At 40.3% G+C, this 27830-nt stretch overlaps 1 protein-coding gene across 1 annotated transcript in view; it reads left to right on the forward strand.

The window, feature by feature from the left end:
- The window catches only part of LOC126355650 (cytochrome P450 4C1-like), a 106266-nt gene that overhangs the window by 18414 nt on the left and 60022 nt on the right, over positions 1 to 27830 (forward strand). The window contains exon 2 of the mRNA XM_050006014.1: positions 9342 to 9543. Within this exon, the coding sequence (XP_049861971.1) occupies positions 9342 to 9543 (202 nt within the window). The remainder of the gene's footprint in view (positions 1 to 9341; positions 9544 to 27830) is intronic.

Genomic DNA, 27830 nt, shown 5'->3' on the forward strand with positions numbered 1-27830 from the left:
AAGTGACTGAAAGAACCATGATGAAATACATTTTATCAAAACGTGTCATTAACTTAAAAAAGTAATCACACTAACGCAATTACTGAAAAGCCTTACTTCTACGACAAAAAACTGCAACTACTGGTAATTAAAAACTGTTAAAATTAAATTACAGTAAAACAGAATAACGTTAGGATGGCCCTCTACTGGACCCTTTGACTAGTGGTGCATTGCTTGCGCCAGCCCCGGCGCTGTGTTCAAAATGGCTCTGAGCACTATGGGACTTAACTTCTGAGGTCATCAGTCCCCTAGAACTTAGAACTACTTAAACCTTACTAACCTACGGACATCACACACATCCATGCCCGAGGCACGATTCGAACCTGCGACCGTAGAGGTCGCGCAGTTCCAGACTGTAGCGCCTAGAATCGCTCGGACACTCCGGCCGGCCGGCGCTGTGTTCGTTCCGTGTTTTCAGCAGCTTACGACAGGCTCGGCTTGATCGCCTCGTCCCACATAGTCGCTACGTTCGCCTGCTGCCGCTTCTCTCTTTGTACGTTTCACTGCAGGATCAGATCGTGGAAAACGCTGACTAACGAATTCCAGGATGAACCATTCTGATCGTTGAGCAGATGTACGGGATCCACCACGTAGTGCCTATAACGTTCTTCCAACACATCTCATACCCACCTCGTACCTGCTCTATGTAAAATATTAGGATTTCTTTGTGGGCACACAAGAGAGTGTTTACATCCAACAATGTGTGAGCCGAAAGCCTTCTTGTAGCTCTGGTGAGCGTTCTTGAATCTAGTCAAATTCTCCTCCTGTCTGCTCTACGTATATTTTTTTGGCAGTTACTACACTTGATCTGGTATTCCCCGCACTATCAAACGGCTTCTTATCATTATCAGTATTGTACGTTTGTCATTTTTTGATCCTTAGTCTAGACTTTCCTCTGCTTTCTACTGGTGATGTTTGCCATATGCTGCAATTCTTCTATTTCTTTTCTCTTCTTGCACAGTAATGCCACATGACTGCTTACGTATCGATTGATTACTGCTATTTCATTTAGTGGCAGTGGCATTACGATACAAGAAGAGAAACAAAAGCCGACCGGAGTGGCGGTGCGGTTCTGGGCGCTACAGTCTGTAACCGAGCGACCGCTACGGTCGCGGGTTCGAATCCTGCCTCGGTCATGGTTATGTCTCCTTAGGTTAGTTAGGTTTAATTAGTTCTAAGTTTTAGGCGGCTGATGACCTCAGAAGTTGAGTCGCATAGTGCTCAGAGCCATTTGAATCATTTTGAAGAGAAACAAAAAAGCAAAACTACAGCGTGCGGCAAACATCACCAGTAGCAAGCAGAGCAATATATTTTATACTAAGGATTAAAACGTGACGAGCACCTATGACATTACGATCTGGTGAACGATAAGGTTGCAAAATGTTTTCGTGACATGAAAGTTATATATATTTCCAGACGCAACTGTTTAAAATACAACTACAGCTCAACACCGAAAATAACAAGAATCCGTTTGCGATTTCGGGAATATACTGGACAAAGCGTAGTAATTGCTAGAAAATATGCGTAGAGCAAACGAGACGAGATTCTGAGGCTAGATTTGAGGAACGCTTACGGCTCTATACCTACAAGACAACTTTCGGTGCACACTTGCTTCAATATAAAGACACTGTCGAATGACTACAAAGGACGCTTAGAATTTTACATAGAACAGATAAGGGACAGATGCTAGATATATGGGGGAGCTTGCAATTCACTCACACAATATGCTGGATCCCGTAAATCTGCTGAACGATCCCAGTGGTTTTTGCCGGAGTTCCTTTTGAAGAGTTGATCCTCCGGTGAAACGCAGACGGTCAGACCTTGAGATCGGTAGCAGGTGACGGACGCAGCGAGAATGTCGGTCGAGGTGACCACACCGAGCCTGCCACACGCTACTGGAAACACGTTGGCAGTTGTCGACAACTGGCTACGTCAGTATTGCCCTGTTTCTGCAAGAAGCTGATATCTAGTTGTAAGTCAGACAGAAAGGTTCTAGCGTCAGAAATTGTGATACACGAACTGTGTTGAGTATGTGAACGTACAAATTGTACCATGAATGTTAACTGCTGTTTATGTGATTTCTAATTCATATGTTGTGTGTAAGTTATTGTATACCATATATGTAACTACTCAAGTTTCTGGCTAAGTGGTTAACGCCAAAACACAATAAATAAATTTCAAAATATAAAATAACAATGATAAAGAAAACAATGAAGCGGGCACATGCAATGCATCACTACATAACAACCCAGTGGAGGGCTGTGCTATTCTAAGATCGTGGTGTTTTATTTTTACATCATTGTGACAGCTTGTCTAGTCGAGGGGTATGAAAGGGAAGCAGCGGTTGGGAAGGGAGTGAGACACGATTGTAGCCTGTCCCCGATGCTATTCAATCTGTATATTGAGCAAGCAGTAAAGGAAACAAAAGAAAAATTCGGAGTAGGTATTAAAGTCCATGGAGATGAAATAAAAACGTTGAGGTTCGCCGATGACATTGTAATTCTGTCAGAGACAGCAAAGGACTTGGAAGAACAGTTGAACAGAATGGACAGTGTCTTGAAAGGAGGATATAAGATGAACATCAACAAAAGCAAAATGAGGATAATGGAATGTTGTCGAATGAAGTCGGGTGATGCTGAGGGAATTAGATTGGGGAATGATATACTTAAAGTAGTAAAGGAGTTTTGCTATTTGGGGAGCAAAATAACTAATGAAGGTCGAAGTAGAGAGGATATAAAATGTAGACTGGCAATGGCAAGGTAAGCGCTTCTGAAGAAGAGAAATTGGTCAACATCGAGTATAGATTTAAGTGTCAGGAAGTCGTTTCTGAAAGTATTTGTATGGAGTGTAGCCATGTATGGAAGTGAAAAGTGGACGATCAATAGTTTGGGCAAGAAGAGAATAGAAACTTTCGAAAGGTGGTGCTACAGAAGAAAGCTGAAGATTAGATGGGTAGATCACATAACTAATGAGGAGGTATTGACTAGAATTGGGGAGAAGAATAGTTTGTGGCATAACTTGACAAGAAGAAGGGACCTGTTGGTAGGACATGTTCTGAGGGATCAAGGGATCACCAATTTAGTACTGGAGGGCAGCGTGGAGGGTAAAAATCGTAGAGGGGGACCAAGAGATGAATACACTATGCAGATTAAGAAGGATGTGGGTTGCGGTAAGTACTGGGAGATGAAGAAGCTTGCACAGGATAGAGTAGCGTGGAGAGCTGCATCTAACCAGTCTCAGGACTGAAGACGACAACAACAACAACAACAACTTATTATACATGAGTTTTCACTCATTTTATCGTACACATAAGGTTTGCAATTTTGTTAGTAAAGACCCTAGCGTTCTTACTTCTTTCGTTAACGACATTTTCTTACAAAATTCATTTCATCATGGTTTTGTCAATCATTTAGTTCTACACATGTACATCTATATCTACATCTACATTTATACTCCGCAAGCCACCCAACGGTGTGTGGCGGAGGGCACTTTACGTCCCACTGTCATTACCTCCCTTTCCTGTTACAGTGGCGTATGGTTCGCGGGAAGAACGACTGCCGGAAAGCCTCCGTGCGCGCTCGAATCTCTCTAATTTTACACTCGTGATCTCCTCGGGAGGTATAAGTAGGGAAAAACAATATATTCGTTACCTTATTCAGAAACACACTCTCTCAAAACCTGGACAGCAAGCTACACCACGATGCAGAGCGCCTCTCTTGCATAGTCTGCCACTTGAGTTTGCTAAACATCTCCGTAACGTTATCACGCTTACCAAGTAACTCTGTGACGAAACGCGTCGCACTTCTTTGCATCTTCTCTATCTCCTCTGTCCACCCGCCCTGGTACGGATCCCACACTGAAAAGCAATACTCAAGTATAGGTCGAACAAGTGTTTTGTAAGCCACCTCCTTTGTTGATGGACCAAATTATCTAAGGACTCTCCCAATGAATCTCAATCTAGCACCCGCCTTACCAACAATTAATTTTATATGATCATTCCAATTCAAATCGTTCCGTATGCATACCCCCAGATATTTTACAGAAGTAACTGCTACCAGTGTTTGATCATATAATCATACAATAAAGTATCCTCCTTTTTATGTATTCGCAATACATTACATTTGACTATGTTAAGGTTCAGTTGCCACTCCCTGCACTAAGTGCCTATCTGCTGCATTTCGCTGCAATTTTTTAATGCTGCAACTTTTCTGTATACTACAGCATCATCCGCGAAAAGCCGCATGAAACTTCCGATACTATCTACTAGGTCATATATATATATATATATATATATATATATATATATATATATATATATATATATATATATATATATATTGTGAAAAGCAATGGTCCCATAACATTTCCCTGTGGCACGCCAGAGGCTACTTTAATGTCTGTAGACGTCTCTCCATTGAGAACAACATGCTGTGTTCTGTTTGCTAAAAACTCTTCAATCCAGGCACACAGCTGGTCTGACATTCCGTAGGCTCCTACTTTGTTCATCAGGCGACAGTGCGAAACTGTATCGAACGCCTTCTCGAAGTCAAGGAAAATAGCATCTACCTGGGAGCCTGTATCTAATATTTTCTGGGTCTCATGAGCAAATAAAGCGAATTGGGTCTCACACGATCGTTTTTCTGGAATCCATGTTGATTCCTACAGAGTAGATTCTGGGTTTCAAGAAATGACATGATACGCAGGCAAAAAACGTGTTCTAAAATTCTACAACAGATCGATGTCAGAGATAGAAGCCTATAGTTTTGCACATCTTCTGGACGACCCTTCTTGAAAACTGGAACTACCTGTGCTCTTTTCCAATCATTTGTAGCCTTCCGTTCCTCTAGAGATTTGCGGTACACGGCTGTTAGAAGGAGGGCAAGTTCTTTCGCGTACTCTGTGTAGAATCGATTTGGTATCCCATCAGGTCCAGTGGACTTTCCTCTGTTGAGTGATTTCAGTTGCTTTGATGTAAGCGGTTTAATATGAGCACTTCCCTTACAACAACATTTTTTTTTAGAAAATTTGCTTTAAATTTTGGATTAGATGTAAAGAAGTTTATTAAATGTTAGATTAGACGTAAAGAAGTCTATACTTTTTATATGATTTTAATATGCGACAGTTGCAGCGATATGATATGTTACTAATTTTTATGGCACTTTGAATGTTTTTAAACTTTTAAATTTTTTAAAAGGTTTTATAATTGTAAGGTAGTCCTTTTTTTTTAAAAAAAAAAATCACTTTTGTATGATAGACCACAAAAGACATAATCAGATGTAGACTACGCTGCAATCTTCCCGCTTCAACTACGTTATGCCCCCCCCCCCTCTTACTCGCTTTCCCCATTTCTCCTATATCCTTTCTCCGATATCCCTATGTATAACGCTGGGCGATAGTCTAATTTCAAGTGTTTTATCATGCGATATTGTGCTGTACATTCATTGACATGTTAAATAATTTCATGATGGTCACAGATGCCGAACTATATTTGTTTATATATCTATATGAAGCTTTTTAGTGGATTAAGCACATGTGCAGAGAGCAACTACTTGCCAAAACCGGTAACGTTACTTTTTATATGTCGAAGCGATTGTGACGTAATAATTCTTTTTGCAGTTCTATATTATACATAGCTGGCTCTCCCACGGAATCAAGCGCTCGTGACTAAATTTTCGTTCATTTTGTGTGCAGGATTAAGAATGTGTCTTTATTCATTAGGGAGTTTTCCAGCCATTCCGACTCTCCAAGTTATTGGAGTGCAATAAAATTCCACCAGTGATAACTTTGCATTTTATTCAAAAGCACGTTATCTATTTACGTGTGATAATCAAGTTTCGCACACTTTAACTGGAGTAGATTACATTTTTCTAGCATCTTTTCTTGAAAAATCTCCCCCTCTTCCTCCTCATAAGTTTACGAACATTCTTATTCTCGCTTCTACAAAAATATTACGGAGATACAGGTAACCTTACTACATTGCCTCGGCCAAATCGGAGCAGACGACTTACACAGACTTTCCACGATAAACAACTGACACGTGCAAAGCCGATTTTTGATAGGGCTCTAAAACCGAATCAAGGCCTAACAGGTGAACGTGGCAGTGAAAATCGGTTTCCAGTATTTACTGGGTCAGCTGTTTCCTAAATTTCAGCTACTGCTCTTCTGCAGGCTCCTTCCCAGATATAAATTTTCAAGTTCCTTGTTGACATAGGACCCTGCTACTTCTTCACCTAGATTATTGATGTAAATCTTTCTACAACTTTGACTTCCCATTGTACTACGATTATCATTGTTGCTACAGCTGCCTTAAGGCCACTGGTGTCAGTTTCGGAGTGGATGTCTTCAAAGATGTAAGGTCTGTGTGATGCCGTTAGATCTAATATACAGAATGATTCAAAGTTATGTTGAGATTCGTGTTGCCACTGAAATGGGGTGGATATCCATTTATTTAATGTTGCCCAAACACGTATGATATTCAACTTTAGTGTAGTATAGGTTCTGTCCGCTACAAATGATGTTGAGCAAGTTTGAGACCACTACATAATCTTCAGATTAGGGCATCTTTTATGCACATGCACATTTCATGACCAAAGTAACATAATTTGGAATTACCCGTTATATCCAGTTTATCCACTGACCAGAGTCTTGCGGGGACGATCTCGAATGCAGCTTAATTTTATCACTGTACGGTATGTAGTGCATGATTTACGATGGCCAGTCAAAAAGCCTCCTTAAATAAAGTTTGTTAGGCGAAAAATATGAATTAGCTGTTACTCCGCAATGCTTCTTCTTCAACCCACTGCAGAAGTAGCTTTCTGTGTCAACAGATGCCAGAACTGGAGTCGCCTACAAAATGGGCGATATCGATGTTCTTATTAAATAGGGTTCTGTGATAGAACTCTTGAATACAGAAGATGAAACGCCCATTCACATTCATGAAAGACTGAAAAACATGTACGATGATGCAACAGAGGATACCAGTACTATAAGAAGATTGGTTTGTCAGTGTAAAGAAACTGAAGGGCAAACACCGTTGGCTGATGGCAACCTGGTGACGGCAGTGACTCCACACAGCACTCAGCGACTCGATGACATCGTTCGTGGTGACAGTCGGATGACTGTAGATGATTAGCGTCACGTTGCCTCCCTCAGTACAGGCAGCGTGATAGCGATTATTCAACAACTGGGATACTCAATGGTTTGTGCATCTTGCGTATCAGGAATATTAACCGACCATAATAAAGAGGAAAGAAATACAGTTGCCTCCCAACTCCTGCAGCGCTCCGGTTTGGAGGAAAAGGAATTTCTGGACGAAAATGTGACCAGGAACATGAGCTATTTTTTTTAACCAGAAGTAAAGGGGCATCCAATGACATGGCATCACAGAAACTCACCGAGGGGGCAAAAAAAGGTTGAAAACTATGCGATCGGCGCAGAAAGTTACGGATACAGTATTTTGGGTCACAGAGGGTTTGATTATGGTTAATTTTTTGGAGTAGGGGTCCACAACAAGTACTGTGCAGTAAGTCAGAACCCCCAGACAGTTTAAAGTACGTCTTCAGCAAGTTGTCCCAACGAAATCTATTTTGGGTGACTATCCAAGACCGCACACCAGTTATCACACCACCGAATATTTTGTGAAAATTGAACGCAAAGTATTGCCTCATCCCCCATACAGCTCTGACAGGGAGTCATCAGACTTCCATCTGTTCGGGCTTATCGTGGAATTCACTTTTAAAATGAGCACGCTATGAAAATGTCCGAGTGTCAAGACTTCGGAAGCAGCACAGAGCGTTTCACCACAATGGAATACATGCCTTGTTAAAAGAGGACCAAAACTGTGGAAATGGAGGGAAATAGGAAGTTATAAATATAAAGTCAAAAATTAATCATCAGTGTTGTGGTTTTCAACCAATGTACTTGCATCTGAAATTTTTGACAAATGAAGCAAACAGGAGACATTACTTTTTGAGTGATCCTCATATGTCGGTGAGTATGACTTTATTTCCTGCTGTAACAAATAAGACAGCACCATTAGCTATGAGTTAGGCAACGGCCTTGTCGCAGTGGATACACCAGTTCCAGTCACATCACCAAACTTATGCACTGTCGGGCTTGGCCGGTTCTTTGATGATTGACCATCTGGACCGCCATGCGCTGTTGCCATTTTTCGGGGTGCACTCAGCCTCGCGATGCCAATTGAGGATCTACTCGACCGAATAGTAGCGGGTCCGGTCAGAAAACCATCGTAACGACGGGGAGAGCCGTGTGCTGACCACACGCCCCTCCTATCTGCATCCTTACTGAGGATGACACGGCGGTCGGATGGTCCCGATGGGCCACTTGTGGCCTGAAGTCGGAGTGCTATTACCGATTAGTTAGTGTTTAGATATACACTTAGGTTTGCTTCAGATATTTCACATGTATCATCTCGTGTTTTAGCTTCCCTTCTCTTTCGAAGCATGAGCTCCATTGAATTGTTGGGAGTGCTTCGGCAACTGATGAATGGGATTTTAATGGTCTCGTCCGTGAGTGGTACTAATTTGGGTCTCGCCTAGTTATCACTATATTGAGTGGATGGACAGTCGCCTGATCCAAGAAACCTTCGTATGCTCCCCACACACATTCAGAAACATGGCTCGCAGTCTCGGCTGATACCTGAGCCATTTAGTATCTGACTAGTCTACAACGTAGACAGAACTCGCCGTGATACCAGACAACATCGCTACCAGTCCTACCTAGTGCTTGAGAGGCTAGTAAATGAAAAAAATACATAAAAAGTTGTTACGGATTGTAGGAGGTCGAGTATACAGGGCTGTACAGAACCTATTTATAAAAAGAACATAGCTTTTTTGAAGATATTTTACAGTAAATTACAGACTCCACTAATTCATTTCTAACATAGAAAAATATACTTACTCTTACGCAAGGCGGCAGCTTGATGTACTCCAGAGAGAAGTGACGGAGACAACAAGAATGTTAGTGTTGAATGGGAGAAACTAATCGGTACGCTCAGTACCTCAATTTCATAAGAGAATGGGTCTGTTCCTTTTAGTCCATGTTATCGGCTTTGAATACGGTTTCTTACTTGGCGCACAGCTTGTGGCAGAACGTGACTCTAAAATTCTAGAATTTCATGTGGCCGATGCTTTCGAAAGCGTTATTTGTTTCAAGGATAGTTTAAAAAAAGCCTTAACTTTGTTACGTCGTTCGCTTGAGCGTAATTGCAGTACTGTAAGTGGTTGATCAACGTTTCATGGAAACGCACGGCGCTTGTACTGTTTCAAGACACTGTGTTGCAGGTACTACGTGGGTCCCAAGCTGTTCATTGTGATATCGCGACCAGAAGACGTGCGGAAGGTCCTGGCGTCGACCAAGACGAGGGAGAGGGACCCCTACTTCATGCACGTGCTGCGGACTCTCATCAGCGACGGACTCATCACCTGTACGGGTGACACATGGAAGAGGCACCGCAGGGCCATCGAACCTGCTTTCCACGCTGAGGTAGGACAATTTTGCTGGCGTCTCATATGACATTTTGAAAAACTTCCGTGCTTCATGGGACCGAATTTATAGTAACGGATCCACAAACGTTCCTACTACAAAACGCTTAATTCACTTGTGAGCAGGGACTGGGTCTCTGAACAGAGGAATAATGTTCAGCTGAGCAACTGACTGAACACTTCGTTCAGAGACAGAGACATGGCTTTCCTGGACTTCCTCGTACAGTCAACGTAACACCACAATAACTTTGCACGCCGTCTATAGCGTCAATTTTACAAAGTAGCTGTGTCAAAATGCGTATGCTTAATATATTACTCATATAATAAGCCAAACATCTAACTAAAGAAGTAAGCCATACACGAGTCTACAGGGTGTTACAAAAACGTACGGCCAAACTTTCAGAAAACATTCCTCACACACAAATAAAGAAAAGATGTTATGTGGACATGTGTCCAGAAACGCTTAATTTCAATGTTAGAGCTCGTTTTAGTTTCGTTAGTGTGTATCAAATTGTAAATTTTCACAATCAACATGTATGGGCTGACGAGAATCCGCACGCAGTTGTGCAAACATGTCATCAACACAGATTTTCTGTGAACGTTTGGGCAGGCATTGTAGGTGATGTCTTGATTGGGCCCCATGTTCTTCCGGCAACGCTCAATGGAGCACGTTATCATGATATCATACGGGATACTCTACCTGTGCTGCTAGAACATGTGCCTGTACAAGTACGACGCAACATATGGTTCATGCACGATGGAGCTCCTGCACATTTCAGTCGAAGTGTTCGTACGCTTCTCAACAACAGATTCGGTGACCGATGGATTGGTAGAGGCGGACCAATTCCATGGCCTCCACGCTCTCCTGATCCCAACCCTCTTGACTTTCATTTATGGGGGCATTTGAAAGCTCTTGTCTACGCAACCCTGGTACTAAATGTAGAGACTCTTCGTGCTCGTATTGTGGACGGCTGTGATACAATACGCCATTCTCCAGGGCTGCATCAGCGCATCAGGGATTCCATGTGATGGAGGGTGGATGCATGTATCCTCGCTAACGGAGGACATTTTGAACATTTCCTGTAACAAAGTGTGTTAAGTCACGCTGGTACGTTCTGTTAGTGTGTGTTTCCATCCATGATTAATGTGATTTGAAGAGAAGTAATAAAATGAGCTCTAAGATGGAAAGTAAGCGTTTCCGGACACATGTCCACATAACATATTTTCTTTCTTTGTGTGTGAGGAATGTTTCCTGAAAGTTTGGACGTACCTTTTTGTAACACCCTGTATATGAAAACTGATTTTGCAATTAATTACAATTGCTGTACTGCTTCTTCAAATATCAATTTAAACTGTTTTGTCTTTGTTGTGCGCAATGTTATCAGGAATATCAGACGGTTGAGTATAGATTGGCAAGATGTGGTTCTATTAATCTAATTCAGTGTTGTCATAGTTAATTACTCTTTAGCAGGTATATGCGCTGGCAGATTTCTGTGAAGGAAAATCATTTTTCATGTTTGTGAGATTGGTGCTTCAATTTAGGACATTTTGTGTAGTGTAATCCTTGAACATCAACAGAAGCAAAACGAGGATAATGGAATGTAGTCAAATTAAGTCGGGTGAAGTTGAGGGAATTAGATTAGAAAATGAGACACTTAAAGTAGTAAAGGAGTTTTGCTATTTGGGGAGCAAAATAACTGATGATGATCGAAGTAGAGAGGATACAAAATGCACACTGGCAATGGCAAGGGAAGCGTTTCTGAAGAAGAGAAAGTTGTTAACATCGAGTATAGACTAAAGTGTCAAGAAGTCGTTTCTGAAAGTATTCGTATGGAGTGTAGCCATGTATGGAAGTGAAACATGGACGATAAATAGTTTGTACAAGAAGAAAATAGAAGCTTTCGAAATATGGTGCTACAGAAGAATGCTGAAGATTAGATGGGTAGATCACACAACTAATGAGGAGGTGTTGAATAGAATTGAGGAGAAGAGAAATTTGTGGCGCAACTTGACTAGAAGAAGGGATCGGTCGGTAGGACATGTTCTAAGGCATCAAGGGATCACCAGTTTAGCACTGGAAGGCAGCGTGGAGGGTAAAAATCGTAGAGGGAGACCAAGAGATGAATACACTTAGCAGATTCAGAAGGATGTAGGTTGCAGTATGTACAGGGAGATGAAGAAGCTTTGCATAGGATAGAGTAGCATGCAGATCTGCATCAAAGTAGTCTCAGGACTGAAGACCACAACAACAACATCCTTTCAGACGTCATTATCCAAATTATTTACTTAGAAATTCTTAAATGATATATAATTGTGAGATGTTGTCAGTAAAGATGAAATTTCGGACTTTAAAATTTATTAGAAGCTTTTTAGAATCCTATCATCAAAAGTAAAAATAATAATAAGCATGTTTAAAAAGTTGGATTAAAGAAAATCTTAAAAGCATACAGAATTCAGATATAAACTGTTGTTTTGTATGACTTTTCTTCATTTTTGTGCAGCCATCGCTCTCGTATCTTTGTACAAGAGAGTGATGGGCGGCTCGTGCGAAATTCAATGGAAGAAATCATGCACCAGATTGTTTAGTGAAGCCTCACTGAATAATGATGGTTGATAATAACATTTGTATAAAATTCTAATGTTTTCTATACTATATTCAGGTGTACTACCTAAATTTACCTGAAACGTTATTAACACCAGGGAACGGGTTGAAGACATTATCGGAACACATTACAAAATTTCTGATGAAGTCGACAAGTACATGCAAGTACTTTATTTTACAATTGCTCTTGGCACCTTTCCAATGTAAAGGCTAAATTGCGTACAAATGTAAAGAAGAGGAACATATGTAGCTGATAAGTAGTGGAAAGTTACAGTTGGAGGTCCCTCAAGCATTTTTTGGTAGGACGTTTTTACATAATCCGTAAGCTCTCTGTCTTTCTTTTATTATTCTCGTGTTCTTCCGTTTAATAGTAGACGAATTTCTGTATAAATGGTGATTGACATAAGATAGGTGGCAACTGATAATGCATTCGCAGTAGAGCCAGTCGAGAAAATTTTTAAAAATCATGCTGATCGACAGTGAGAAATGCCGCTCTTCCAAAGGACAAAGGACCGATGCACACAACTAGACATAGGCCGAAATGTTACTTGAGAAATGGGTTCATCGAGGGGAATAGTGAAAGTGTTCGATCCTGTTTGTCTAGTGAATGAGATGAGCAATGTCTCTTGTATAAACTTACAAGCGAATGCTTTCCTCAATAGCTATCCTCTGTGAGAGGTTATATATAGTACAAGAACTGAACTGCAGGAAGAGATCCAAAAACCCTTTGCTTACATATCTAAAGATCGAAAACATGTCTTTCAAAAAAAGAAAGAAGAGAGATTCTGACTGGACGATTCATCTTGGCGAATGAACTAGCGTCTTCTAACGTTTAACACGCGCCAAGAGAGACAAGACGGAAATGATCATACAAATGTGTTTAAGTCCATTTGACTTACAAAATTGTTTCGTATGTAGTAGGTTTATATTTTCTTTCCAGTACACATAAATTGTTTTTATCCTCCGTCTGTTAAGCAAATGGAAGAAGTGGAGTTACAAACACTTGATGTAACAGAACAAAATTCAAATGGCTCTGAGCACTATGGGACTTAACTTCTGAGGTCATCAGTCCCCTAGAGCGTAAAACTACTTAAACCTAACTAACCTAAGGACATCACACACATCCATGCCCGAGACAGGATTCGAACCTGCAATCGTAGCGGTCGTGCAGTTCCAGACTGTAGCGCCTAGAACCGCTCGGTCACCCGGGCTGGCTTTAACAGAACATATGTGTCGATGTTTCTACGTTTACCGCCCATGGGAAAAAGCGATTCACCCAAAATGTGTGGTGAAAGGAACGATCACTGAGCGCTATGGTATCGTCGTTTGGGGCTATATCTCGTCTAAGGCCAGGGCCCTGGTTCCTAGGAATTGTACTGCCCTCATCTTCATTTCATCATCATCGACGCGCAAATGGCACTGATCATTGCTTTTTTAACTGCTTATCCATTGCTGAGAAGTTTTTCTTCCTTTCCGCTAAAGCATAACATACTTTATAAGAGGCTGTTAACGCAATAATATTTTGCTGAGTTGGCTTTGTAAACACTCTTTGCTGTTACGTTAACTTAGATTTTAAGGCTGTAACTTTATGTTTTCGTAATTCAGAATTAACAGGAAAATCACTGTTAAACGTTGTGTGATTTGTCGAAAACTGACGTTCTACATTACTTTCCTTGAGTACTTACGCATTACTGTTATGCAATAAACACACAGAGCCGGTTGCGGTGGCCGAGCGGTTCTAGGCGCTTCAGTCCGGAACCGCGTGACTGCTACGGTCGCAGGTTCGAATCCTGCCAAGGGCATGGATGTGTGTGATGTCCTTAGGTTAGTTAAGTTTAAGTAGTTCTAAGTTCTAGGGGACTGATGACCTCAGATGTTAAGTCCCATAGTGCTCAGAACCATTTGAACCATTTGAAACACACAGATTTTCCTCCGAATTCGACCAAACAATAGTGCTTCTCCCAATCACTGTTAAAACTGGATATTCTTTCTCTGTTAGTCGTATTGTATAAAGAATAATCGCCCACACACAACTCGTCCCATTCGCTCCCCCCCCCCCCCCCCCCCCCCCACCACCATTTACACTGGATAGCGCCAAAAACATTGCACAGGAAGAATCTATCGCTACAAACAACAATGTTCGAGAAGAGGAGAGTTGTTGTTTGTGGCAAAGTTTTGTTAGGATTAAGCTGATAACCTCCAGTTCCCAGCAACTGAGGTGTAATATTTGTGTAGGGGGATAATGAGTACTGCTTTGAGCGTAAAAAAAAACTCTAAGAAAAGAAATGAGTACTGCTTTAAAAAAACAGACTTTTCTGAAATTTGATTTAATATCAGAAATAGTCGGATAAGAAATTTGCTCGCGAATGGCGCCAGGAGAATATACCGTGGACATCATGGCACCCAGGGTGCCCTATATATAGAGAACTACTTAAACCTAACTAACCTACGGACATTACACACATCCATGCTCGAGGCAAGATTCGACCTTGTTGGATGGCGCCATTTTACAGTTCAGTTGAGTGCATGAAGCCAGATCAACGCAAGACTCTCCCCACTTAGCAGATACTATTTACGGAGTAACAGGACAACCAAGAGTGCCTGCAACATAACTGTTAGAGCTGTAATATCATAAACTACCAACAGACAGCGAAGTTATTTAGATTGCATTGTATTATGTGTAGAACATCAAGGCCCACGCATCAAAGTGCACCAAAGTTAAGTACCATTTTGTAACATACTCTTGATCAATGTTATTGTTTATGTTTTATTTCTTTGTCATATTTCTGTTACAGTGCTGCCCCATCCAACATGTGTTTAATAAGTGTGCAATTAGCCACATTTAAAGAAAAGTAGCAGTAATACCTTTTTCTGCTATTGTCTGTGAAAGTTTGCTCTGAATTAATAGTAGTAGTCAGTTATGCATCCACAACACAAAACAAGCAATAGGACCAAGAGAAACATCTCTTCGAGTACGAAGATCAAAGCAGACATACGGAAATTATTTGTAAAATCAACTGCAGGGAGTGAACTTCGGTTATACAAAAGTGCACCTTGAGGAAACGCGATAGAATCTTTGTGGAGGGAATAGAGCTGTGAAGGTGTCACCGAATGATCAGAACATGCCCGATGAAAGGAAAAATAAATTTACAAGTGCTACAAAAAGTTGAGGAAAACAAAAAATTTTAGGTTGAAATGTCTCTAAGCACTATGGAACTTAACATCTGAGGTCATCAGTCCCCAAGACTTACAGAACTACTGAAACCTAACTAACCTAAGGTCATCTCACACATCCATGCCAGAGGCAAGATTCGAACCTACGACTGTAGCAAACTTTTAGGTCGTATGGTATTTTTGGCCGAAAGACCCCATCTCGGACTGTTCGGTCACGCAGCTCAAGTGCTTTTATTTGATGTGGGATGCTTTCAGTGACCGAAATTCTCGCTCTTTGTGCTAAAGATGACTCATTTTCCAAATTTCTTTCTTCTCACTGTATTATGCAGTTAAACTCTTGCAACACTATGGGGGGGGGGGGGGGATTAGTTTAAGCTCATCTACCGATAATCTTTTAATTCTGTCGGTTGCTTTGTATTTCAAAATTTTGAAAAAATATTTATCGTTTTTAATTCATTCTTCCAGCAGATTCCATGTCTGTTTTAAAGTTTTCGCTAATCGTAACCAAAAAATTTAAATATCAGTGGCAGATGTCACTTCCCGCAATGAACCAGTATGTCCAGGCTCAGGACCTAATATACACGAGAATATATCTTTAAAAAGTATTTTGGAAGTAAAGGTCAACAACAATAAACGTAATGTGCGTTTTTTAATTTTTATGGTTGGCAAAGTCGGTAGCACACGATACTGAAAGCGAATTAATACTGGAAAGTGAGTGCTAAAAGATATTTTCATGTTTTGAACTCTAATTACACATCAGTACCTCTTTAAAAATTGTTAATATAACTCAACAACAATTAAGGAATTTTGTTTTTTTTTAATTTTTTGTGAGGCCATAAAGCAATCCTCCTTGGTACTGCGCGTTATGGAAAATGCCTAGGTATTGCTGGGGTAAACCAAGTCATGAAAATTGTAACTCGTGTAGGAAATGGCATCTGACCATCCTCTACACGAAACCGATTGTTCAGAAATCTTTTAAATCTATCAGATTTTGAGCAATGTGATACAATTATTCATGCAGATGTCAGGTAGTTTAATAACCATTTTGTGGATGAGATAAGAGATTTTTTTAAATCATCTTGTGGGTAACGTTGTCAAAAACTTGACAAGATATCATGGCCATTGGAATTAGTTTTCTTGTCAGATATCACCTAAAATTTAACTGAGCTAAACCTACAGTTGCAAGAGAGAAAATTGAAATACTTCAGTTGTGCTACGTACAGTAAATGCGTTCCAGAGAAAACTACAATTATGGATTGCACATTTAAAAAGAAATTCCCCGTAATACTTTCTAACTTCGACGTCAATTATGGAACCGCAAATGTCGGTTAATGTGATTATTTATCCATGCCAAACGTCTTGAAATCCTAAACACAATTTATAAATAGGTGTAACCAGTTTTCAGCATTTGAATTAGTGATTTAATTCGTCAATAAACTATTTTTCCCAGTTGACATTGTTGAACTTGGAGACAAGATGTGTGAGATCTTTGGAATTTGTAATCTTGAAGAATTAGAAATGGAAGTTTTAGACTTTCATGAAAACACATCTTTAAAAACCATGTTTTGCAACTTCAGGCAATTTCTGGGCTCTGGTGGACAGCAACAAACATCCTTTGATCGCTAGTGTTGTGCCGGCCGCGGTGGTCTCGCGGTTCTAGGCGCGCAGTCCGGAACCGTGCGACTGCTACGGTCGCAGGTTCGAATCCTGCCTCGGTCATGGATGTGTGTGACGTCCTTAGTTAGGTTTAAGTAGTTCTAAGTTCTAGGGGACTAATGACCACAGCTGTTAAGTCCCATAGTGCTCAGAGCCATTTGAACAATTTTTTTCGCTAGTGTTGCTTTGAAAACTTATTCTTGATTTGGCTCGACATATCTTTGGGAGATCGCATTTTCATCTATGAACATCAATAATAAATACCTGTCCAGCCTGACAGACTCACGTTTAGATGATGCCTTAGCAATAGCGTGTTCCAGGTATACACCAATTTTTTCTGAACTTACAGCGAACATGCAGTGTCAGACTCCTAATTAATTATGTAAGTTGAAAAACTAAGCAATTATAATTATAGTTCCTTGAAACACTTTACAGCATTACACATTTGTACACGCATGCTCATAAATTAAGGATAATGGTTTGCGGGTTTAAATCACTTCGGGGTATGACCTGCGGTCGTCGCATTCTGGCGCTGGCAGCAAACCACATACTCAGAGGTGTGTTGATGCATGTCAGAGTATGGTGTAGTGAGTAAGTGTGCAGGCATTTCAGACCTGCTAATTGTGACTGTGTGTTGAAAATGGCTCAAAGAACACATATTGATGACGTTATGAGGAGTAGAATACTAGGGCGACTGAAGGCTGGTCAAACACAGCAGGTCGTAGCACGGGCCACCCGTGTGCCAAAAGTGTGACCTCAAGATCATGGCAACGATTTCCAGCCGATAGGAAACGTGTCCAGGCACTACAGTACGGGACGTCCACAGTGTACAACACCACAAGAAGACCGATATCTCACCATCAGTGCCCGCAGACGGCCACGGAGTACTGCAAGCAGCCTTGCTTGGGATCTTACCGCAGCCACTGGACCAGTTGTCTCCAGACACACAGTCTACAGACGACTGAACAGACATGGTTTATTCACCCGGAGACCTGAAAGGTGCATTCCACTGACCCCTGGTCACAGGAGAACACGTAAAGCATGGTGTCAAGAACGCAGCGCATGGTCATTGGAACAGTGTTCTCAGGTAATGTTCACGGACAAGTCCAGGTATGGTGTGAACAGTGATTCTCGCCGGGTTTTCATCTGGCGTGAACCAGTAACCAGACACCAACCTCCTAATGTCCTTCAAAGAGACCTGTATGGAGGTCGTGGTTTGATGGTGTGGGGTGAGATTATGATTGTACACGTACACCCCAGCATGTCTTTGACAGAGGAACTGTAACAGATCACATGTATCGGGGCATCATTTTGCACCAGTATGTTCGCCTTTTCGGGCGAGCATTGGGTCCCACCTTCCTCCTGATGGATGATAATGAACAGCCCCGCCGACCTGCTATAGTGGAGGAGTACCTTGAAACAGAAGATATCAGGCGAATGGAGTGGCCTGCCTGTTCTCCAGACCTAAACCCCATCGAGCACGTCTGGGATGCTCTCAGTCGACGTTTTGCTGCACGTCTTCAAACCCCTACGACACTTCAGGAGCTCAGACATGGCACTGGTGCAAGAATGGGAGGCTATATCACAGCAACTGCTCGACCACCTGATCCAGAGTATGCCAACCCATTGTGCGGCCTGTGTACGTGTGCATGGTGATCATATCCCATATTGTTGTCGGGGTACATGCGCAGAAAACAGTGGCGTTTTGTATCACATGTGTTTCGGGACGGTTTTCTCAATTTATCACCGATACCGTGGACTTTTGTGTGTTCCACATGTTCCTATGCTATTAGCGCCGGTTTTGTGTAGTGACACGTTGTGTGGCACAGCATTCTGCAATTATCCTTAATTTATGAGCATGAATGTAGTAGTAGGTAGTAATAGTAATACAAAAATAATGATTGCGAGGGCAGCGGCTCCTACTCCACGTTAAGTATCAGTTAAATGTAAAGACCATGGGCACCCCTGACTATAACTACTGGTACATCAGTGCGTGAGTGTCCACAGTTGTGCCTGTCAGTTAACGGATTTCCATGTCTGGCCACACAAGGTAATAGCCATGCAGTCTATGATCGATAGCGCCCTTTGTGACAGCTGTCCACACTATATTCCAATGTACGATAAGCTGAAGGAAGTGGTGCAGAAGCTGAAAGAGGTCTGGATTTTGTAAAGAAGCTGGTTCTCTACTCATTAAAAAAAAACTTTTAAATATTAAAACATGAACTATACAAGGAATCTGACTACCCCTGTTAGTCATGGAAGAAAACAAAATGGCATAGTCTTTGTCAGAACGTGCAGAATCTTACGTGGAGCCAACAAGACGTCAATTTTAATCTAAACATGGTATGCCAATGTTTACATCATAAAAAAATAAATTAGGTAATTCAGTACAATTATTATATAGATGCCATAAATCACTTTAACGGGGGCCAAATGAACAACTAAAGTCAATATAATTCCAGTAAACCTGCAAAAGTAAAAAAAAAATATTGGTGCGGCCTGCATAGTCATCTGCTAGATGCCCACGAAATATGTAATTTTGTTTTGAAGCTGACAGCCGATGAGAAAACAGGTGGAAAAATACTATTGGTCAGTTTTCAAGTAGTAATGGTGGGCAGCATCAGCTGGTAATATATGTAATTTTATGGTAGCTAATTTTACTGCACAAAAATAAAATATGTGCTCCCTCCAAAAGAAGTTACACACAAACATTAAAAAAAAGTTATGATGAGCAGCAAAATGTTTGAGAAGAATTTTGAAAGAAAATTATTAATTGAACTTTAATTTGGCGGGTTTTCAACACTGTCAACAAGACGAAATAATGAAAAGAATATTTATTGGAAGTAAACAAAATTGAACCTTGATATTGTGACAGTATTTTTAAAATAGATAATTTAACTGCAATTGCCTTTAATTTTGAAATGAGAGAGAGCGTAATAATTTTCTTTTAATGTCTTAACTGTTGCTGCAGGCAGTGCGATGACGTCAGCGGTGGTCCGCGTGGACGATGTATGAAATTAAACTTGGTTCGTGGCGTGAAGATAATGATGGTTCCTCCTGTTTCATTAATATTCCAGTTGCGGCTGTGGTCCACGTCTCCGTTGTAGTCGAATCAGCTGGCAGCACTGGCGAGGCAGTAATAGTTGCAGTGTGTGCGTTGTCGTTACGCGTGACGTTTTATTATTTAAAGTTTATTAATCATGCGGTGCGGGTAGGACGGAACTATGCCATATCTTTAGTATTTACGATATATAGCCAGTTATGCGCGGACTGTTCTTTCACCGTGTTGCCACAGGAAAACAGTCACATCAGTGCATCTGTGTATCACTATAACAGCCCGTTAAACATCAGTTCAATTTACGTCGTCGTCTTTAAGACAGTTTGGATTACGTAGTAAATGTTTCCTGATCAAATCACAATTCTTTTGATTATCATTTCGGTTCGTTCTACTTCCACGCAATTCTAACAGTTAGTGTCTCCACACGACAATAGTGTCTGGTTCACGGTTAATTGTCACAAGTTCGCACAATGCGTAAAATCGTCACCGCAAACACTCGATATACTTTACAAGTTTTACTGTTCACGTAATAATGCACGACCTCCTATTAACACAGCGGACGCACTGTAATTAATTGTTGGTCTGCGTATGACCGTCTTTCACGACGAACTTTGCAACGTTTCTCGACCCGCACCCTCTCTATCGATAGTCGTTCGCTCTCTCTCTGACACGGTACTTCTCATACCCTAACCAAAGATTTACAAACCATATAAAACCAGAACATTCATATTCGTACAATATAAAATATAAAACAGTTGTGAAATGAATGAAGAAACAATGTAACGTATTAACAAATAAAGAATAGTTGAAATCAATGATACATACGTACTATGACAAGGTAACGCACAAAAGAAAAAAAAATTGTCGACTTTCGGGAAAAGCAATGTCTTTACAATTTGTGAGCGCTATGTGGGGGCAACTGCACAGAAATGAGGGGCGCCAGGTGAATGAATGTCTGTGGCTGTGTGGTGGCGATCCCTCGTGGCACGCGCTGCATAGCTCTTGATTGGTAAACAACATCCCTCTCCTGGAAAAGGGGAGGTGCACCGATGAAGCTGGCTCACTTCATTGGTGTCCTGCTTCCTTGCTTGCCAGCACATTTGGTGTGTGTACATATAGCTAAATTCTTCTTTTATCTGCTTTTACAGACATGAAGGTGGCTGTTATTTTGTTATTCACTTCTTTTTCAAGAGATAAAGGGAAAATGAACACACATTCCTTTACTTATCTCCACAAGAAAAAAGTCACATGGGGTCATATCTGGCGATCTTGGAGGGCAAGAATGCAGGTTAGTACCTTGGGGCTCCGTGTGCTCTATCCAACGTTGAGGGAGAGTGTCTTTCACAAACCGACTTATGTTGTTGTGGCAGTGTGGTGGAGCTCCATCCAGATGGGCAATGAAATCATCGGAGTCCTCTTGAAGTTTTGGAAAAATCCAATACTGCAGCATTTGAAAATAGCTCTTTCCAGTCACTGTGTTTTCTCATCCAAGGTCGAGATAGACTCTTACCTTTCCGAAAGCATATTGTCTCTTCAAACTGGCGATACCAACGACGAATGTTTTTGAATGCTGACCAATCAATGCCAGAACGGCAATAAAAAATACACTGGACCGAAGTCATTGACTCACTCTTCGCAAACTGCAGCACTACAAATGCCTTCTGATGAGTGGACGCTATATTACTCCTGACTGGCTGCAAATAGACAAGACACATTGACTGACGTCTAAGGATGATTTTCTGTAACTCTAGGCCACGTTTATTGAAACAACACACATATCCTAGGCGGCATGTCCCATGTTTCGTAGTTATTACCAACGAAAATCAGGCATTCACTTTGAAAAACCCTGTAGTTTAAATTCCTGGGAAAAAATTGTGAGCCATTGACAGTGACAATAGATTTCGGCATTCCTTCAATAGATTAGGACTTCAACAAAGCTTGAATAGCCTTTATTGAAAAAATCGATGACATCTGTATCACAGATCTAAATTTGGAGAACGTATCAATGAGATGAGCCAGTAGCGTCCGAGAAATGGTCCCCCAAAATCGAAATGCAGATGTTACGGGGTCATCATGCCTGTGGCCACGTAAAATAGTGTCCAGACGGAGCTGACTGGTATTTTTGACACAAGTGGCATTAGTGCCACATCAGTTCAAAGTCTTTGTCAATATTTTTCCAGTTTCAGCGCTCTCTGGCATTGTGTTTCGTACAAACTATATTCCATTGCCTTTGACGTAGCATCTGTGGTATCTTAGATTTAAGCACTGTGGGGATAACCACTCATGCCTTGTTTGATTGTGAATGTAGCAGAATAAAGTCTTCGTCCGCTTAGGTGAATTCTTCATACTCCAGTAGGATTTAATCTCTGGCTGATTAAGTTACTACTTATCATTAAGCCACTCCGTTTGCATACACTGTTTGATCTGATCTTAGAGAAAATAGGACCTTTAGACTCCTATTTGGCACTTAAATTAGAGTGTACTTGGAATTCTCTGTAGTGTCATGACTACTAATATCTGTTGGGAAACAAAGACCAGCTGATGAGTTAAACTTTATGTCCTGCCCTACTGGCAAACAACGCCAAATCTGCGTTGTTGATGAACGCAAATCTGCATTCGCGTTATATGCTGTGGACCTCAATATACGAGGGGGTGCTGAAAAATATTGCCTTTAATCTTTTATGTGAAAACTTTTAAAGCTTTTTCAATAAAACAAATATTATTAACATTCTACGTCTTTATTCTTCAGGTCTACATATCTGCAGTTACCGCGTAATTTTTAAAATGAATTTAAATCGAATACTGCTTCATACAACGAAAACTGCGCCGTTATTCCTATTGTATGAAATTTTTGTTAAAAGCCACGCCTGATTTTCCTCAGAGCGTTATCGCCAGAAATATCATACGTATCCCATCGTAAAGACATCCTTCTTACTCACGATGGATTAAAAACCTTTCATTGATATTACGCGATAATCCGTTAAACACAATACTTAATTATTTTTTCTGTAGGGCTTGATACTCCAGGATAGATGCCTACTCGTAATGGGAGCGTAAACATTTATGTACGTCTGGCCTAATAGGAATTGGAAAAAATTAAAAGACGCCATTTCAGTTTATTGAGATTATTCTTTTTTATACTTTTAGCATTGAGTGGCCATTAAAAGAACTTACATGGTTTGTGTCATCAATGGCGTCGCTACAATGATGAGCCTACATAAAATGGCCAGAGCAACATTTAATTATTACATAACTGAATCATATGCAGGATGGGTACTCGGTACTGACAAAAACACATATTAGCATAATTAATTTCATATATATTGAATAAAATACTATTATTATTTGTATCAGTAACAGAGCATGAACAATAAGCGTCCATCAGCTAGAACACCAGAATCGATAAGACAAAGAAACAAAAAAATACACTTTTTCTTCTTCTACAAAAGGACAAAAATCATAATATAAATTGATATTCTGAGAGCGCAGATCACGCTTCCACTGCTGAGTATCGATAACTTATTTATACCCTTTTTTACCAGAGGCTATGCTATACAGTGTTCTGTGTCTAGAGGGCTCCGAATAATAGCGTGCAACATGACGGTGACCAATGCAACTATGTCGGCGCATGAAAAACAGCGTTCTGTAAACGAGTTTAGAGTTCGACCACACATGGGCCACCCTATCGTTCAACATGACTAAGCTAGACCACACATGAGCGCTGCGACGTCTCCAACAATCCCACGCCTTGTGTTCACTGTCACCGCTCATCATCCACACAGTCCGAACTGGCTCCATCAAATTTTCATCTGATTCCAAAACTTCAAGAATAACATTGCCGTACATCCGACCTTTGTGTCTGCCGTACATCCGACCTTTGTGACTGCAATGATCTGTGCAAACTTAGCTTACCACTTACTGTGCAATTGAACAAAACATCTGAACTGTGTTCTCAAGCCCAGGATGTCAAACAGAATTTCTAAACGAATATGACCCTTGTCCTGTAAGGCAGCAAATATCAGGTGCCAATCGTAACTAAATCATTAGAAATGCTGCTGTCATGTACTTAGAAGGCGTGCATTTATAAAAGTGGACGTTTGGGGTCTATTCTAGAAAGACAACACAGCTATTCCCTTTTCTTTCTACATATAATTCATCAACTGTTGCTTTCAGGGATCAAGTGATAAACAACAGTCATGTTCAATTACTTTTGACACTCAATAACAAAATATTTAATTCTTGGACATTGAAATGACGAATATTAAAATCGTTATCTCTACACATGAATTTTTTTTATCATGGATAGGAATGATTATTAAAAATCCTCATCAGCTTATTTAAATCTACATTGTCGTAGCTGGTCAATGCACTGAGGTGGTGGGGAATAAATTTACTTTTAGAACCAATGAAAAAAACTCTCATGTACTCGTAGTGAGGGTAGATTAGTATCCTTGCTTTTGACATTCAATGGTCAAAGCATATGCAAGTTGGAGTGAGCGAAATCTAGACTCAATATCTACTGTTGTGTGATGGTACTTTACCAAGCAGCATCTGCAACGGCGTTGTCTCTGTGCTGGAGCTGAATCACTAATTCCCTACTCTGGCCTTGACTGAATTAACTCAGTCACAACTTTTCCTACGTTCCATAGAACGTTAATCTTTTCCTAGTCGAAATAATGGCCATTGCACATTCGCTGTGGGTTGGAGCAAAATGCACAATTTCTTTGCCCACAAAAATTCTTGCACTTCGCAGAAATCAAAGCTCTTAATGTCCTCACTTATTTCCACACACTGTGCGGTTCACCACAAGATGAAAGAGATAGAGCCTTAATTTAAGGTCTCAGAATGCGTTTATATAATGGGGATCTCCCCACTGTGTCGTGTCTGCATCGCTGAGTGTGGCTTCAGCCGATCACCGTCTCGCTATGAATAAACGTTTTTCTTTCCTTGCTGGGTCCCAACCTAGCCCTGTTAATGACATGCAGCCACTTCCCCTTGGTCCTGTCCTTATTTATGTTAATAGGAATAATGTATTGTTAAGGCCTTATCCCTTTCTATGCTAAATGTGAATTATATATCATTAACCACTTGCCTGGTTCATTTCCAAAATGCGTTTCACTTTAACTTGTTTGTTCATGCCAGTCCATATCTTGGTAGATATTGTTTTGTAGTTTTTAAGTACATGAGATTAACTGCAATTGCTTTTGTTGATATAACATAATTATCAGTTGCAGTTGTTTCACAGAAAACCAGGTGGACATAGAAATTTTTATTTTTATTTATGCACCCAGACGCGTTTCGCCTTTTTTACAAGGCATTTTCAGCGGGTGTCCTGAAATATTACACGATTTGTCCAATTTTACACGTAGGTTATGCATTCACAACTAGACTATAGATTTAAATACAGTTCCTTAACGTTTTTTTATGAAATGGAAAGATACTTACATGTAACTTCTAATTCATTGCATCTAAGCAAACTGCTTTTTCTCATCTGGCAACAAGGTGGACATCTTACAGTTCACTTTCAGTTCACTATTTACATTACACATCACTGTAACTGCCATTTTTTTAATACAGAGTTTCATTTGTTTTTCTAAGTATTATCAACATTCTCAGTTTTCTGCATTCAATTGTTTTGTGTGTGTGTGGGGGGGGGGGGGGTTATTAGAGAGGGAGAGAGATTTTTCTTATAAAATTATTTATTTCATTTTTATTACTATTATTTAATCATTTATCTATTCTTAACAACAATAGTAACTGTTATTATTATTATATTTTCCTGTGTATACTTATGAGAGGAATGAAAAGTGTAATCATTTGTTGGGGTTTCTGTCTATTATATGATCAATCAGTGTAAACAGTGAGTTGTTAGTCATATTTGCTTGGTCATTTAGTAGTTGTTTCTGTTCAGCCTTTGTTGTGTATACATGATAATTTTCCTCTAATATTAGGAGATGTCATTAATTATTTATTCTAATTATTTTCATATCATTTTCTCTTGTAGTAGGTTTGTGGCTATTTTCTCTCAAATGTTCTGCAAAAGTTGAGTGGCTCGTTCCATATTTCCATGCTATGTTCTTTGTACCGCGTGTAAAAAAGGCGAAACGCGTCTGGGTGTATAAATAAAAATAAAAATGTCGATGTGCAGAATGCAAAAAAGGCAATTTCTTTGAAACATCTGCAATTTGTATACAGCTGCTGCGAAAATGGACACTTCAAGGAACGTGTAAAATAATTATCATTTTCTAAGGATCTCATAATCTATCGTCCTGTCGTTCTGGATAACTTCATGTAATGTCTGTAAAATCTGGACACCTTACACCTTCGACGACTTCACTTTGATAGTGATGGAGCAGTGCAAGCAGACCTGAAGTTCCGGCTCCTTCAACAAAGTCAAACTTTCTACAGTAATAGAATCAACAAACTGGGTTCTCATTTGGAGAAATTTGTTTGTCACCAGGGGGATTATTTAGACTTGAAGAATAGAGATATAGAATGTTAATAAAGTTTATTTTATTTAAAAAGCTTAAAGACTATTCACATAAATAATTCGGAGGCACTATTTTTCAGCAAGCAATTTCGTAGTCGTAATTCGACAGAAGTAGCTTTCTGCACAACGAACGTCGACTTGTCCATGGAGGGGCAGTATTGTTTGTTCCAAAGATAACCACTTAAGGTTTACGGTGTGTGAGGACGATGTATTTATGTATGTAAATTGTAATTCTAAAATTTCCAATTTCTTGACTGCAAATATAACTGAGAGAGCCTCCCTTCCTGACCTGACTGTAATTTCATTGTGCCACTGTCAGAACCTATGAAACAAACTCAAACTGATCGTTAGGAACCATGATGCCGATTCGATAGAATGGTCCCCTATGGCACAGTGTGAAACATTGGCCAGCAAATGTGAGTGTTTTGCTTGGGTCATATGTTGTAATACATTTGGTTTCAAGCTAACAATGTTATATTTGTTAAAAGCGTGTTGGCATTCATGGTTCCAGTTCTATTTGGTGCCCTTAAGTTTGATATTGTGAAGTGGTTCAGAAACCGAATCTGGGATACCTCCGAAAGTTCTGTATGTCCTGAAATAGCACGGTGCGGCATCGACTTGATGCCGTTTGCAGCCAGTATGTAATTCAAGCACTGCTCTTCACGATGAACGAAGATGCATTTGTCCCTGTTGCATTTCAGATTGCCACTTGTAGAATTTTGGAAACAGTTTTCAGAGTTTGGAAGTGTTCCCTGCTGCGTTGTGTCATAATTTCGTCAAAGTAGTTCACAACGTTTGAAGCTTTTCCGAATTAATTGTTCTCAATGTCAGTGGAATAAAGACGATGAGCTGGCTATTCCGAAGGGTAGCCTTTTGTAATGACAGGCAACAAATGGAGTATCGGTTTTCGTCCAGAAGGATTTACAAATATATTTCTTTAAGGTCCAGATTGACAAAGTAATTTTTCATCAGTTCTTCTGGCTTTGAAATAGAATTAGAATAAATAATAGATTGAGAATTAACAGGAGCTTTGAAATCTCCAAAGGTGCAAAGAGAGTTCTTTGGTTTCTGTACAGCTACCACTGTTGTTGCTCATTGGCTACTGTTTATGGCTTCAATATCCTCATTCTGTTCAAGGCTGTCTAGTTCCTGGTTAACCTTACCTTTTAGTGCAAAAGGAATGTTGCATTGTTTACAGAATTCTGAGACCACATTAGGCTTCAGTGTTTTATATTCCTTGGGGCTTCGGAAAAAATTTCGTCATACTTTTGGCAACAGCTGGTTTAACTTTCCACTCAGTCCTATATG

This window comes from Schistocerca gregaria, chromosome 3, assembly GCF_023897955.1.
Source record: "Schistocerca gregaria isolate iqSchGreg1 chromosome 3, iqSchGreg1.2, whole genome shotgun sequence".
NCBI lineage: Eukaryota > Metazoa > Arthropoda > Insecta > Orthoptera > Acrididae > Schistocerca > Schistocerca gregaria.